General features: G+C 37.8%; 1 protein-coding gene across 3 annotated transcripts in view; it reads left to right on the forward strand.

The window, feature by feature from the left end:
• The window catches only part of RHOBTB1 (Rho related BTB domain containing 1), a 53781-nt gene that overhangs the window by 30066 nt on the left and 6529 nt on the right, over window positions 1–17186 (forward strand). For 2 of the 3 annotated variants that reach the window (XM_061448984.1, XM_061448991.1), the window contains 3 exons: window positions 11338–11523; window positions 13199–14166; window positions 14590–14708. In XM_061448984.1, coding sequence (XP_061304968.1) covers window positions 11338–11523; window positions 13199–14166; window positions 14590–14708 — 1273 coding nt within the window. Of the gene's footprint in view, window positions 1–4335; window positions 4397–11337; window positions 11524–13198; window positions 14167–14589; window positions 14709–17186 lie in introns of all 3 variants that reach the window. The other variant, XM_061449001.1, reaches the window with a different exon arrangement.

The raw sequence follows: 17186 nt of genomic DNA on the forward strand, positions 1-17186 counted from the left end.
ACTCTTACTCAATTAAATATTTATTTTATTAAAACCTGTAATGTTAAATGAGCAGCTGACCCCTTGAGACCAGAGCCAGTTTCGTGAAAAGGGGCGCTTTTCTGTGTTTTCTTAGTTAAAGCTGAGGAAAGAAGTTTTTTTTTCTATAAATATCAAGTGTCTGCCAGTGAATAGATTAACCCTGGAAATTAAAAAAAGAAAGAGTAATCTAGATCTTTCCAGCATGTATAACTTCTGCATAGTTTCAACAAGAACTGAAGCCAGTGATAGTCTTTCTGTTTTGTTTAATGGTAATTAGATCTAGCCTGTTGGAAGGACAAACAGCAGAACAGCTTTGTGGCGCGCATTTGAGTGCATATATCATGTGAGCAGATTAGCTGCATTGGGCAAAAACTGAGTTGAGGATGGATTTTGGTCAGATATTTTCGTAACTGACATTTGAGTGAGGTCTTGATCCTCACACTTTTTTTTTTTACCTTCTTGAACTTTTTTATATCCTCTTACCTGCTTCAGTCTCTGCAGCTAATCAGACTTCTGTAGACCTTTATGTCCAGCTGGGATTTGGATTTTGGATATTTATTTTTTTTTTCCAGCTGGGAATGCTGACTGTAGGGTGTCTGTCCAAGTTTTGCATTCCATGCTGCCGAAATGTACCATCTTACTCTTTTCCTTTGCTCTGTACTACCTGATGAAACAAGTGACTTGGAGTGATGCCAGTCTTTTCTATTCTCTACCCCATAGAACCACTGAAGACGGTTCTGTTGGTTGAACCCAATGGTTAAATTTTCACACTGCACAACTCTGTATGGCAAACCCTCCTTTGCAGCACAGCTTTGTGCTAGTTTGTTTTCACAGCGTCATGAATTACTTTGACTTTTGTATCAGAACCTATAGCAACACGTGGGTATACAACCTGTACCATTTGTAAATCAGCTTTGAGAGTGAGGATAGTTACTGACTTTAAGGTAATATTTGCCTTAGTATTTAGGGCTACTTTAGTATGTGAATAGGTACTCTTTTACCTTTAGGCAGAATATGAGCCCTACTTTGTTAAAAACAGATGTACCTTAATGTTTTCACTAACTGTTCCTCTGTGATATGGCTTCCTGATAATTCTGCAACAGATACTGTGTCACTGAGAAGATTACTAGAGATTAGGAGGACAAAATCAGGCATGTTTTGAACTCTGATCCCACGTTTACTGGTAGGATAGTAGAGGGGGGAAACAACATACTTAGATTCTAATCCTGCAAATGCCAAGGAGAACGTGTATAACTTGAGATCTCGTGGGATTAAGCATATGAACACAGTGATTCACCTGTGATATTAGCAGAACTGAGCCTGTGTAACATAAGGTTTGCTATACCTTGGTTAACTTAAAAAGGCTGTTCTGGATACCTGCTGTCGTGGTTTTCTGCAAGTCTTAATGAAGAAAGTAACTGAAATTCTAAAGGCACTAGTTTATAAATAGAAATATAGTTGTAAAATCTACTAGTTGTAAAGCACTGCTTAGGTACTTTATTGTTTTGAAAGATATTAGTGTTTCAGTTAAAAGTGACTGTTTAGTATTTTATCTATTTTAGCATTTTAAAAAGAGATTTCCAATTTTTAATATTCACATTTATAGGAATTGATTTTAAATCACTTCTGTACATTGAACTACAGTCTACTCATAGCTGAGTCAGATCTTGCAGTACAGCGGAAGGCACATTTTATACCAAACTGCTCAAGGCTACACCTACATGTGCCCCACACTTCCAATTGTCTGAAGGATCATATAGTAATATAACCCTTTGGTTCTCTTCAAAATTTTTTATGCATATGCACTTGTGTGCAGGGGAAGGTTTATTTCAGCCAAACATTCAGCCAGGACATCTAATTGTCCCAAACTTGAAGTAACAAGAACCAGCAGGTCATTAATTCACCTGCTGCTCATTGGAAAAGATGTTCCATGCAGTTTTAGAAAATGTTTCATAAATAGATTATGCTATAGATGACAGGGTGAACAGTTAATAGGACTTAAAGCAATGATAAATGCTTCTTAGTTCTTTATTTTTCAGAGGAACTTGAAAGGATGACAAACGAAATGTGCTTTCCACTATTTTTGTGACAGAGAGAAACATTTGAATGCCACTGAGGATGGAATAGTTAATGTTTCTGCTGCCATCCTTTAAAATGGGACTATGGAAAGTGAGATCCAGCCTGCGTTCTACAGTCTGATGTTTAGTTTAATAATAACAATTCTCTGAGAGCTTTGGGAAATGACTTCTGACAGCTTAAGGGAGGGAGAGGGATGTGGCTGGAGGAAATTGTGGAAATACTTGTTGCAGTTTTGTAGCGTATGTTTTGGGTTGCTTTTTCAGGTTTTTTTTTTCCCCCTTAAACTAAAGCATGTGCTTTAGTTTTGGAAGTTTCTTGTTCAGTTTCGCTTAGGCACTATGTGATGCCAAGCAGTCATTTGTTGATATTGTCTCACAAGGTTTCATCTGAGGCAAAATCACTCCAAAACACTGTAAAATGACAATGTCTTTGTTGTGATTGGCATACTGATTCCATCTCCTAGTCACCTCTTTGTTTAATAACAATCTAGTCTCAGTGCTATTGTATTCCGTGAGCCTGCAAATTAAGTGGAAGCTTCATATAAAGCTCAAGTTGTTATTCCATACTAGTTTCTCTGGGAGGCACTAAACTGCATGTGTAAAGACATGAAAGGATCTTAATTTATGTTTCAATTTGTCAGGGTTTACTATGCTGTATCCTCCTGTCCAATCTGGTTTTGAATGAGAGCGTCAGCATACTGTGTTCAAACTAATTCTAGAAGCAAAATGGAAAAAAGACTGGCTTTCACTTTTTTGTTTTGCATCCTTTTTTAATTTTTTTCAGGTGAACATGTTTGACTACAATTTGACTAATATCCTGTGTATCCTGTTTTTTTATACATGCAGCTCTAGTATGTGTAAACATGAGTACAAATCTGCAAAGAGTTAATTCAGTCCCAGTCAAATATTTATTCTCAATAGCAAGGATGTGGTTTGTCAGCTAATTCAGCCAGGATGATTTATTTACTTGCAACTTAAATATGAGCTGTAGACCAAACAAAATCTGTTCATACAGCATGGACAGAAAACAGCTTTTTCCTCGTGACTTACAAATCTGAATGAGCCTTGATGTGAGAGTGCTGACAGAGCCTTTTAAAATATGTTCAGAGTATTTCCTCTATTGTGAATGGATTTCATAAGCCTTGTGGGTATTGTATGTACACAGAGGAGCACATGCATTCATCTTTTTCTGTGTGATTACAATTCCTTTAACCAGTTACTTCAATGTAATTGAATTCATAGAAATAGACCTTCTGAATGCTACTAAAAAAGGTCAATGGGAATAGGAGTTTCTCACTGATATTTGAAGACTTCTTTACGGCTGTTTTATTTTCTGTTTCTTTTTACTAAAGGACAATGATAATATTTCTATTAAACAAACAAAACAAACGTGTAGCTTTGATGTTAAATTGTATTTGCATTCAGCAAATCCAGTGAGATTTGGGTGAGCTGAGTGTCTTTGCAGATTTACTTGGTTTGCCTTTAGTTAAATCAGTGCCTTCTGTCGCTCCCTGCCTGTGCCTAGGCTGAGAATCATCCAGCAGCTCCTTTTTTCAGAAAAGGTCCAAGGTTTCAGAAGTGCTTTGAATAAAAGCCCATATTTTTCCCCCAGTCGTGCTACCCCTGTTTTATGTTGCAGTAATTCTCCGTCTTTCACATGCCTTACAAGCCATTTAGTGGCATGGGTTGGAGGGAATCATCAGAGCTATGTCTTCACAGCAGTAGCACTTAACAGACACAAGAGAGTCCTTTCCTTTGTTAGCAAAGAGTCAGCTGATGAGGAATCTAGTTGTTTCCAGATGTCTCTACCTTGGCTGCTTCCTTTTGATATGTTTTGCTGCAACAAAAAGCGATATGCAGTATCGTTGAACCATCTTCAAATACAAAATTAGTGAGCCTTCCCATCTACTTTACAGTGGTTTATAAGCCACTCAGGTTCTTCATGAAGAAATCCTAAAGAACTCCTGTAAAAAACTTTTTTTTTGTTATGATTTTTTTCTCTTTTGGGTTTGACTCGGATCAGCCCCAAGAAAGACTACAATGAGCAGAGAGCATCAAAGAGAGATAGCTTTCTTCGTAATATTATTATGATGTGGTGTTTATATGCACTAGGGTTTTTTTGTTCTTTCATTAGCTATATTAGTATTTGAGGCTTTTTCAGTCAGTTTATGGAAAGTATATGGTTTATATATACTTAAACCGCTGAAATCTTATCTGCATCACACCATGGTTTCAGGTTGTGAGTAGAAAGAGGTTGCTATGGAATTGCTGTTTGGAATTCTTCCTTCCTCTAAAAGGTATGTGCCAAACAATTGTTGGTGCAGCCTGAGCCCTGACTTGATGCATACCTATCTGTACTAGAGAGACCTGTAATGCTTTGAGCCTTCACTGACTGGAGTGAAAAAGAATGTATCAAATGTTATTTGTGGTATTACATCATTTTCCATTTTTCCTTGCTCTTCTAAGTTAGTGGCGAAGTGGCTGGGTAGAAGGAGGGTGTTTGGGTTCTATACTAAAAGGCTGAAAGGCAACATCAAAATCTTTTGGAAACGCTAAACCTGGGAAGTGACTTTCCATCAAAGTCTCGATCTTAGTGAATTATTTCCTTGTGAATAGGTGCTGGGTAGATTTCTTGAGTCATTTTCTACTCCAAGAATCTCAGTATTTCAGTCTGGATTTCCTCATATGCATGTCAGAATATAGAAACCACTCTGCACAGCCAGATATAGCTGTTAAAAGCTGTTATCAGTAACTTTGTGTCATCAACTTGCCAGTTAAAATTTCTTGACCATTTTTGTTGTTTAGAATGGGGTTTTTTGGTTGGGTTTGGTTGGGTTTGTTTTGTTGGTTTTTTTTTAACAAAAAGAAGGAGGAGGAGGCGGCTGGTTTTGGTGCTAGCCTAAAGAAAGCAAGAATTACAAAAATCCATATTTTCTGCCCAGAGAAAGAGATGCATTTAGCATCTGTTAATGTTTTCATGTGTTCTGTGGCTTCAGAAGTCAGTCTTATGCTGGATGCCAACCAAACCCTATAATTTTTCCTGCTCTGGATTTTTACCTCACTTTTTGTCTTTGGCTTCCTAGTTCTGTGTTCATCAAAACTTACAAAGAATCATGCTTTTACTGAATTCTGGGACCTAACTTTGGATCTTCCTTTTTCTTTCTTTTTTTTTTTTTTTTTTTTTTATCCTTACATCCCTCCCTACCCTGAAATAGTTTGGTTTTGTTTTTTTTTTATTTCCAAACATGGTGCTTGAAATGATGTTTTAGTTAGAGCTGTTCTTACTTCTTTCAACTCAGTATGATTTTCTGATTTATCATTGATCATAGAGGGTGGGGCTGGCAGTAGAGGAAGGGTTCATTTCTTCCCATGTTTGTTTTTCTGCAGTATCTTTGAATGTTAGTTGGTTATCTGTAGTGAGATAACATGTAGTTCCCATCTGTAAGCTGCCTTCTTACAGTAACAGAAAATAAGCTCAAAAAGCCCAACTTTCCCTTTTTCTGGTTTCTCCACTGTTTTATGAGCTTATTTCACAGTATTTTATTTTTCTGACTGCTCTCTGGAATCAGCAGTCAGCTGATATATCTTACAAAAGCATTTTTAGCTATAATCTTATCAGTCCCTTTGTATGATATTGTGAGGTTTGGTGTTCTCCCCTGGGTTGGCATGTTCCAGCTAGCCCTGTACCTTCTCTTTCTCTATCATTTTCTTTTATCCTTCTTCATTGATTTGGTGTTCAGGCTTTCTGTGTTACTTTTATAAACCCCTGCTTTGCATGTCATATGCAGAATATTTCAGTATTTCATCCTCAATTAACTATCTCTAGAATTCTATTTATCATAGCATTTTTGTTCCTGCGTTAGAAATGCAGTAATTGAGATCTCTGCTCCAGGGGAGGGAGAAAAGCATGTTGGTATGTTATGGTGGATATGTATACTGCAAACATACCTGATTCCAAAGAGAGTTTTATTGAGTCTCCTGGAAAAATTTGGCCCAGAATTGTCCATGGGTACCTTGCAGCAGCCTGTTTCAATTGCAGAGTTCTAATTAGCACTAAGATGGAATTTTTGCAAATGTAAATGCTGAACCAGAATTATGGTGAATTCATTTCTTAGAGCCAGCAATAAAATGAATCAAATTCCAAGAATGTGTAAGAAGTCTTTAAATTATTTAAAAAAAAAAAAAAAATTCCTCTCGTTATGTTTTTCCGCAGGACCTCACCATTCTTTTTAGCACTATTTCTGGTCAGGTATTTGTACAATAAGAGTAGCTCTTACAAGTTTCTGCAATAGAAAATAAGATATTTTAATCATTCTTTGTGATATCAAAACATTTTTTATCATTGTCTGTAAATCCACCACTGGTTTCCCATGAGTACCTCAAAGGAAATAGAAGAGATTTTAAAATGCTTAACATTTAAGAATTATGTATTGTTTGTAAAGGATGCTTGGGAAAACTCCACTTTTGAAACACAATCTTGAAATAAGAAATTTTCTAAAGGTATCCTTATCTTCTGTCTGTTTCTGTTGTTTCCTACTAAAAATGATGTTACAGAAATTATAGAAATGGATCTGCATGCTACTCACTACAAAATCTGAATATATTTCAGGGCATTTTGACAGCTTCGCACATTACACCAGTGCTTAAGAAGCTTCACAGCTATTGGTAAAGTATAGAACTAATTGATTCTCCTGCTCACATCCAGGGCACTGCATGGTCTTGCCCTGCCTTACCTGGGTATCTTCAGTTCTTCACATGCCAGGCACTCCCTGCATTTATTTTACTTATCCTCTCATCTGTTTTGAGTGTGTGTGCATAAGTCTTGTGTCTTCAGGTCACTTTGTTATGCTCACCCATCACTTAATGAATTTCTTCTCATTTCATGTGATGGCTGCAACTGCATTTACTAAAAACTGAGCCCACTAAAAACATTATCAGCCTTGCTTATCTGCACACTTTTTTTTTTTTTTTTTGGCTCAGTGAGATACATGCATGATAAATTTCATATAAGTGAGTGAATCTCTTCAAAATGTATCTGGATTGGCATGGAGATGTAGCAGGATTTTGTTCAGCCATAAGTAAAAGTCTCAATTTAATTCTCTGATGTCTTTCTGCTGCCTGAACCTACTGTGTTTGGGAACTTAGGGGATGGTGTTTGCATTCAGGCTACTGCCCTACACAATCTCTTCTTTCAGGTGGTTGAAGCGCTATGCAAAGTGAACACTATAGAGCTCTTCTCAAATTCTGGTCTCAAATGGGCTAAGTTCAGCTGTGATGCAGGTCTCTGAGAAATCTTGGGAAAATTATGGGAAGTGTGTAGGGGAAAAAATGAAGGCAGGAACAAAAGCTAAACAACTTTTTATTGATAAATGTCTAAAAATTAGCTGTTCTGGTAAAATAAAGAGTCTAACAATTAGGATGCTCCTCTACCAAATCATTTGGTCTGTAGAATTCAAATAGAGTCCCTTCCTTTAACCTTGCTTCTCAGAGAAAGCTGATATCTAAAAATATGGAGAAATAAAGACTGTCAAAGGAGAAGTCCAGTGTTTGTTTGTTTGTTGTGTCCCACATCCCCCCCAAGTCTGTTCTCGAAGTTTGATTTTATTCAGTATGTGCAACAGATTTCTTGTCAGCAAGAATACAATTTGTTTATCCTTAAACTGATTCTTTCAGGTTTAACTCTTGGGTCTCGTTTAAGCTCCCCAAAACAAACTACTTGCTTTTTACTTGCTCTCTAGAAAGATGAGAAGATAGCATGGCAATACAGTTCAGTCTTCCTCCTTTTCCTCTTTCCCACTTCCTGCACCGAATTCCAGGTCAGAGATATCTTGTCTTCACATACTACGTTCCTCTTTATTTCTTCTCCTGTCCAAACCCAACAGTATTATTCCATGACAGTATGGCAGATGATAGATACCCTTTACACATGACCAGGAATTCTTGCATGCAGCAGTTTTTCCCAGTAACTTGTAGGTTATAAAACTAGAGGGAACAACTTCTTCCTAGGCAATACAGTGTATACATTTCAGAAGGCCTATTTCTTTAATGAGACATAAACCCATGTTACCATGTGCTGATTCCTGACAGAGATTTGGTTGTCTGAAGGGTTTCTGTTCATTCTCTGAAGTCTAAAAAGGGGAGTTTTGGTGATGTTCAGATGTTTCAGATAATAAGAGCAGATGAGTCACAATTTCTTCTGATAAACCTATGAAAAGTAGAATGTAAGAAAAAATCAGTTATGCATTATCAAGATGTACCACTAAATCTACAAGACAATTTGTTGAATATCCAAGCTGCCATTTCTCTTTGCTGAGTTATTTATAATATCTTTGTTTCTTATGACACTTAAGTATCAAACATCAGTATTTGCAGTAAATGTAATCATATGCTTTTTCTTGCATTAAATAAAGGTGGATGCATATACTGCCTAATCTGTGGCTCAGCTCAAGTTAATGGTGCTCTAGGAGGAATGTGATTGACACATTCTAAAGCACTTCTTTTTATTCAAATCTATGGAAATGTTTCTTGAATCATTCCTTAATTTTACTGGGAAATGGTTATGAAATTTCTTTTTAGAAAAAAGCGGCTTGTATTTGTGAATATATTGCTGCAGAGGGAAAGAGGAAAGCAGAAGTAAACCTGATTCATCCTTTCTCATTCTCCAAGTAACCAAACCACGCAAAAATGGCAATAAATTAGGGTTGCTTTTTAAAAAAAAAAAAATCCTATCCTTTTATGTTGCCTGGGCATATTAAAATAACACTGGTAAAATTTTAATTTTGGGAAATATTAATGCATTATTTTAACCTGACAAGTTCTGGCTTTTATGAACAAATGTTAAACCAGACTTTATACTGAGGCTTTGGCAAGTTGTAAATGTGCTTTTGACATTAAAAGGAATTGTAGGTGTTTTAATTAAATTTTCCAAAGGACAGTTTTCCCCAAATGTTCACATTCCTATGTAGACAGTTAATCTTCCTTATATATTGATGTCTCCAGTTTGTACTAGTATTGCAGATCATGCTTATGACTTGAATGAAAACTTTATCTATTATGTTAGAGTGGATGTATTTTGTGATCTAGCAGACCCACCTGTAGTGCTGGTTCAGCATGTGAACTCTGTCACTACCCACTAATTTCCCTCCTGTCCTGTTTATGGCACAGGGCCAATTATTTCTCTCTGTTCATATAGAACTCTAAGAATATTAATTTTATGAAGGAAGTCCAGGTTTTAGCACAGGATAAATAATATGCAAGTCACATTTTTTACCCGTTTATTCTGTTTTCACTACATTCAGAAGTGCAATCCTATGTGTGTTGTGAGTTATGGGTAAAGAAACCAGCTTTCCCCAGCTCGGTTTTTTACTCAAGTCAGATGTAATGAATTGTTCAAGAACCACATGCAGCTCTGGCAAAAATGTGAGACTCCCTTGGCAAAGTCTGTAACACATGCAGAGCTGTGCTGGGGCTAGTCTGCTGGATAGTCTGGGCATGTCCTGTCCAAGGAAACATCGTCACTGGTTCTTCTCAGGAGCTCAGATCTGTGGTCAGCATGGGTCAGCAGCAGCACTGTGGGGAAGCAGTTGTTGTCATCAGCCTGTAAAGTCCTGCTGGAGCTCTGTTTCCTTTTGGTCCTTTGACAGATGTGATGTGTGTCTTGTGGTTTATGGAGTCAGGAGGGTTGGATACTCATGACTGCAATTACTTGGCTTAGGTATTAATTTCTGAAGGACACAAGACAGTCTCTCTAAGATGCTTAGTTATAGTTAGGACATGCCAGACAGCCAACGCTTGCTGCTCCAGCAGTCCTGATGATCTTGAATAAACATTAGTTGACCAGATTATATGTGTAACACAATTTTTTTTATCTTAGCTGTGCATTAATTTCTTCTCTCAGGGAGCTAAGCAAATGTCTGCTGGGGCCTAGGTTTTACTCTTATGTGACCTTGAACAGAGCAAGTTTGAGCTTAAAGGGTGTTTGCCTCAATAATGCAAAGACCAGTGTATTAGCTGCTTACCATTTTGCTATTTAGTAGATTGACTTTCCAGCTTGAAGAGGCCTTGTTTCTAGATACGACAGATATGTGGCAGTTTGTCTAAGATGCAGACTTGGAGCAGGAGCATTTCTCTTGCATCAAATTTATGCTCACAGCAGTACCCATATTGTAGGCAGCTATCTTTAGAAACAAGCTTGCTGGGTATATCTGTGCCCTCAATGAAACGTAGAAAGCAGTATTGAGGAGTATTTCATTATTTAAAAGGTGAACGGTAAGATTCATTGCAGCTGCTCTATACATTACACAAACTGCAGACACAACACATTTGTGCAAAATTAAAGAATAATAGAAGTGAGATAGACATGGTATTGTCAAGCTTACCCTGCTGACAATTCTGTAGCAATAAGTTGCCCTCTCAAAATGTTCCTTGCCCTCAAATATTTTGTTAAGAGTTCAACGTTTTTCTTCTTTCCCTTTTTTCCCATGAGAGACCCAAGACATTGAGAACTGCTTTGTGACATCCCATCCCAGTTTATAATGAAATTGCCCCAAGTTAGGACTGCCCCGAGACAAGTATTGGAGCATTTCTCTGCCTTAGGGTGCTAGCTCTGACAAGGTGGTGGGTCAGTGGATGAACTGTCAACCTTAATCCTCATACATCTAATTTTTAAAGCAAATTTATTTAGTGGAATACTTTAAAAAAAAAAAAAAACAACTTTAAAAGCCTGCAAGTACTGTCATGCTTACTGTGATTTAAGCCAATGTCCTATTCTACATTTGACTGACCTTATTTTCATCATAATGTTAATTTTTTGCTTATATTGTAGAAGTGGTCATTCTGCTGTACTTTGCCCTTCTAGCAGGTTATTTAGTAAAGATGCCAGAGAATTGCTGCACAATTATTTTTTGAGCAATGGCAGCCTGTGAATAACTTTAGTGTAAAAGTAAAGAATGGAAAGCCCTGCCTCTCAGCGCTCTGTTCATATGTGCAGGAATCATCTCTCAGCATAGAGGGGCAGTGGTTCCTAGGTGTGGAGCTTTGTGCTCTTATGCTTTTGTGGTGAAATGTGTAGCTTCTGTCAGACCTCTTCACAGTCAACATGTATCCTGATATCTGGGTTTCAGTCCATTTTTCAAAGTGTGGAGTGAAGTGGCTTTAAGCTGAAGTAATGAAAATCAGTGAAGCTGTAGCAGAAAGCGTATTTGTTGGGGTTTAATTTGCTATTTTCTTGTCTTTCTAGGTCTGATGTAGTTGTTCTGTGCTTTTCAATTGCTAATCCTAATTCCCTGAATCATGTGAAAACGATGTGGTATCAAGAAATCAAGCACTTCTGTCCTCGCACACCTGTCATTCTGGTGGGCTGCCAACTAGATCTCCGCTACGCAGATCTTGAGGCTGTTAACAGAGCCAGACGGCCTCTGGCAAGGTAAACTTTAAACAAAAACATGAATGAAAATAATCTCCTTGGTAATCAGGTACAGTACTTTCAAAAGAGAAATGATAGAGTCTGATTTCTGTTTTTTTTTTTTAAATGAAAATATATGTGCTTTCCTATTTTTAATTCTGTTGTCTGGTTAATTCTTTAACAGACAGTTATTGTAAGTTTCCCACAATGTTTTTGCACACTGGACATCTAAACTTGTTTTGGTGCCTGAGCACCACGATAATATAGAGATAATAGTGATTACTGGAGGTTTTCATGTATGTCTTTATCCATCTGAACATGTGTATCATGTCCTACCCTGTTACTACTGTCAGGTACTGTTTTAAACTCACAGATTCTACTCAATTTTTCTTAATACACAATGTTTTTGATTTTGTAAATGTAGTCCTAGATCATATCAGAAAATAAAGTGGTTGCAAATTAATTTTTTTAAAGTTCTGAAATTTAAAGAGAGTTTGGGGTCATTCTGGAGAAGTCTTGTTTTTTCCAGATTCAAAAGGCAAGCATTCACATGTCTGGGCAAAACAGTCCCACAATTACCTGCTCCCTTCTGGTTTCCTCATTATATGTGAATTTGAATGAGATCAGATTAAGGGAAATAATATTCATGATCATGTAATTAAAGGCTGTATTGTAACAGATTTCCATAAAGGGATTGAATTAATATTTCGTGGCCTCTTAGAAAACTTTGCATTGAATTGGATTTAAATTCTTGACTCGGCAATATGATTTTCTTAGGTTTGTGTGTTTTTTAAACATTTCTTCATTGGGTGGGTGGGTGGGCTTTTTGGTTGACTCTTTAAAAGGAAATGTTTTTCAAAACTTTTCTTCTGCCCTAATCTTCCTTTCTGATTTCACCATTAATAAAGTTTGAATCAGTAGTCTGCATGTCTAGCACAGACTTCTGACACCTGAGCTGATTATTAGCTGGCAACTAAAGCAAGCTGTTGTCTGGGGTGTGTTAAGTCTGTGCCAGCTTCTGTCTGCCCAATATGGTATGCTCAGAGAACACACTCTTGGGTCATGTCTTCTGGTGAGATGATTTTTTTTGTTGGGAAAATGGATCCTAGCCCAGACTTTTTTCTGATTTATTTACCCTATATCATGTGCTAGAGCTGCTCTGGAAATTTGTGTGTTCCCACATACTGCTCCTGCAGCCAAAACAGGCCTATCTGTTGAAGTGTGTGTTCAGTTACACTTTTGTCATAGGCGACTATGATTTGTTTAAAAAGCTTGAGCTTGGGAGATATTTCTCATTTCATATTTAGCTGTATTTGTGGCATTTCTATGTCATGAGAATTTCCATTTGAGTTTAAATGATGGATACAAAGAAAGATGCTGACAGAATATCTGAGTAGAAAGGGATAGTAGGAGATTTTTTAAATAATGAAAGTTCTCAAGTATCTTATAAACTTCTTTTACCGTAGATTTCATTTTAACAGAGAGGAGGCTTGCTTCATTTTGTGCAAATGATTTCTACATATATTAAGTAGCATTGTAAAGACACCACCAAACTTCTTTATTTTATATTTTGTTTTATTTGAATGATGTCTATCTCAGAATTGGCGCTGAGACATTTTATAAAATTCCATCCTTTCTGTAGTAACTTTGTGATGATCACTGTGTGTAAGAGGTTTACTCTTTTTTTTAACCACAGACCAATAAAAAGAGGAGACATTTTGCCACCGGAAAGAGGCAGAGAGGTTGCCAAGGAACTTGGTATACCCTACTATGAAACCAGTGTGTTTGACCAGTTTGGGATTAAAGATGTGTTTGACAATGCAATTAGAGCTGCCCTGATCTCCAGAAGACACCTGCAGTTCTGGAAATCTCATTTGAAGAAGGTCCAAAAACCTTTGCTTCAGGCTCCATTCCTACCTCCAAAAGCCCCTCCTCCGGTTATCAAAATTCCTGAGTGTCCTGTACCAAGCATGAATGAAGCTGGATATTTATTGGACAGCCCACTAAGTGCAGATGTTATGTTTGTTCTTCAAGATCAGGACTACATTTTTGCTCATAAGATTTACCTAGCTACCTCTTCTTCAAAGTTTTATGACCTTTTCTTAATGGAATGTGAAGAAAGTTCTGACTTAGATGAAGTACAGTGTAATAGAGAAAATACAAATAAGGATGTTCTGACAGGTCATCCTGAGACAAATGGTGACATCAGTGATATGTGCTTAAAATCTGCTGATACTAAAACTCCCTCACCAGAACGTACTGACTCTTTAAACATGCTGAAACCACAACGTGGTGAAACAAATTCTGCAGCAAGATCTCTGTCATCCTGGGGAAAGGGGTTTGTTAGTATGCATAAGGAAATGCAAGTAAATCCTGTCTCGAATAGGACATGTCCTGTAACGGTGGTAAAAATGGATTCATCTGTGCAGGCCGGACCCTTCAAAACTGTTTTGCAGTTTTTATATACAGGGCAGCTGGATGAAAATGAAAAAGACCTCACAAGACTGGCTCAAATTGCTGAAATCTTAGAAGTATTTGACTTGCGAATGATGGTGGAGAATATTATGAATAAAGAAGCCTTCATGAATCAAGAGATTACTAAAGCATTTCATCTCAGAAAAGCTAACCGGATAAAAGAGTGCCTTTGCAAAGGGACGTTTTCTGGTAAGTAAATACATGCTTTAGCAGGAAAAACATTCTTTTCTCATTCGAGTTACTGTCACTTCACAGACTTCAAAAACTGTGACAGCTTACATTGTTCTGCGAGGAGGGATGAGCCTATAATTATAGTGTTACTCAGGGCCAACTGTTCCAACCTGTGATTTTGCAGTTTAATTTCTTAAAATTTCACAAAACGTTTTAAATAAGTGACCCAATTTTCCTAAGCATTGAACATCCAATATCCCTCTTTTAAGTGAGGCTTTTTATTTAACTATATAAAACACTAGAGTTATCTTTGTGGTGAGGCTCATGGGAAGTGAAAGAAGTCCTTGGTTAACAATGAGCAAGTGAAACATATATTCTTGAGACACAGTTTCACCTTAAGCACAGACTTGCAGCATGCCTGTTTCTTTGTTCCCATGACAGATGTAACATTTAAATTGGATGACGGAACCATAAATGCACACAAGCCACTGCTGATCTGTAGCTGTGAATGGATGTCTGCTATGTTTGGAGGATCATTTATTGAAAGCTCCAATAGTGAGGTATTTATCCATTTTTGTCCATTTTGCTTAATGTCTGATGGATTTAGGGTGATGGAAACATCATTCTGTATCTATTTGAAAGGTTGCAGTAATCCCTGGAATGAATCTTTATTCTTCCCTTGCAGACCTGTGTTGATTTGCTTCTTCAGAAGGCTAATGCCTTAAGGCTAATTTAACAATTAAGATGCCTAGGAAGATAACAGATATTCTGCAAGGCATGAGACTTCCTCCAATGTGGAGCATGTGTTTAAACCTGAAATCATTTAGAATACTAAATATGGCAAAAGAGGGAGAAACTAAGTATGATTTTTTTAAAAATAGGTTATGAAGCTGTGTGAGTATGTATTTATACAATCAGAAGCATAACAAAAAATTCTTGGGGCAGGGGCATTGATAAAAGGATTAAAGGGGTGAAAGGCTCAAATAACACAGAGTGTTAAAGAAGGAGCTGCCTTCACGGTATTTCAACAGAAACTAAGCTTAGATTCTCTAGTACATCAGCTTGTCCGCTTGAGTAAAACAGGTATGAAGTACGGTATAAAATAACTCAAAGCTTTGAATTAATATTTTGCAGCAGAAGCCTTGTATTTTCAGGTGCCCTCATGGTCTGTTTTTTAGATTCTAAACACTCTGCTTGTATGTTTTTGCTTGTGTCTTACCCATACCAAGGCTTTGATTTTTGTTTTTATTTTCTTGTTCCTTTCCATACTCATGGATCTTGCTCATATGAAGAGGTTTTTTGTGTTTAATATTCTGGAAGATTTTGCTCTACTTAGATTTTTCTTGCTACTTCTAATGCAGCTGTAAACAATTCTTTTCCCAGAGGCACGCTCAACAAGTGATTCATTAAAAATACATAGCTTGGTTCTAGTAAGCAACATTTGGCAATAAAGAATACTCATTTATTTTCTACCAGCCTATGTTTAATGATTAACTTAACAGTCTTAGCTCATCTTTCCAATTTAAAATATTTAGCTTCCATTTTGTAGAGTTTAAAGTATTCAGCAATGCTTTTGGGAAGGAATGCCATCCAGAGGGACCTCGACATGCTTGTGAGGTGGGCTGATGCCAACCTCATGAAGTTTAATCATGCCAAGTGCAAGGTCCTACACCTGGGTTGGAGCAATCCCAGGCACAGCTACAGGTTGGGCAGAGAAGAGATTCAGGGCAGCCCTGCGGAGAAGGACTTCGGGGTGCTGGTCGATGAGAAAATGAGCATGAGCAGGCTTCAGTGTGTGCTCGCAGCCCAGAAAGCCAACCGTATCCTGGGCTGCATCAAAAGGAGCGTGACCAGCAGGTCGAAGGAGGTGATCCTGGCCCTCTGCTCTTGTGAGACCTCACCTGGAGTATTGTGTGCAGTTCTGGTGTCCTCAACATAAAAAGGACATGGAACTGTTGGAACAAATCCAGAGAAGGGCCACGAGGATGATCAGGGGACTGGAGCACCTCCCATATGAAGACAGGCTGAGAAAGTTTGAGGCTGTCCAGCCTGGAGAAGAGAAGGCTGCGTGGAGACCTCATAGCAGCCTTCCAGTATCTGAAGGGGGCCTATGAGGATGCTGGGGATGGACTCTTCATTAGGGACTGTAGTGATAGGACAAGGGGTTAACAGGTTGAAACTTAAACAGAGGAAGTTTAGATTGGATATAAGGAGGAAATTCTTTACTGTAAGGGTGGTGAGGCACTGGAATAGGTTGCCCGGGGAGGTTGTGAATGCTTCATCCTTGGCAGTGTTCAAGACCAGGTTGGACGAGGCCTTGGGTGAGATGTTTTAGTGTGAGGTGTCCCTGCCCATGACAGGGGGGTTGGAACTAGATGATCTTAAGGTCCTTTCCAACCCTAACTATTCTGATTCTGTGATTCTATGTGCTGACTGCCTCCAAGCACTCAAAGTTGCATGTACATTTGATTCCTCATCATAATTTTATCACTCTATCTTTGTCATTTTTTTACTGCAAGTCCTTCATAGTACCACTGTGAATTCTTCAGTGCCAGCATCTGTTTCTTGAGTTATGAACACTGGTGATTAATGGGATTGACTAGGTTGGGTATTGGAAGCAGACTTAACCTGCTGCAACCTTGAGCCCCGCAAGAATCAGTTTTATCCTGTTGTTTAGAGGAATATTCGTATGTACAAACTGTAGTTGAGATGCTGCAGTGATAGGTTACAGCAAGGCTTCCTAACTGTCCTTTTTCTTTTAGATTTCAGTGTAACAAAATGAAGTTACTGTTGTGCTGGTGAAAAATTAGAAAGCTTTTGTCCTAGCCTTGGTAGTTTCATTGCATGGTGGTTATATTACTTACACTTGTGTGGCAGAAATGGTTTACATTTTCTTTGCCTCATTTGTTCATTTCTCAGTCTTTTCCCCTACCATCATTAAGTTAATTTATTTATTTTTAAACAGACTAAGATAGCTGGGGTTTTTTTGTTATCCTTTAGTTTCTGTTATTCTCAAAACCCCCAGAACATCTCTTGCC

The sequence above is a fragment of the Pezoporus flaviventris genome, unplaced genomic scaffold (assembly GCF_033815535.1).
Source record: "Pezoporus flaviventris isolate CSIRO_AGI_PZ_B2104156 unplaced genomic scaffold, CSIRO_AGI_Pfla_v1 ptg000001l, whole genome shotgun sequence".
NCBI classification, from domain to species: domain Eukaryota; kingdom Metazoa; phylum Chordata; class Aves; order Psittaciformes; family Psittacidae; genus Pezoporus; species Pezoporus flaviventris.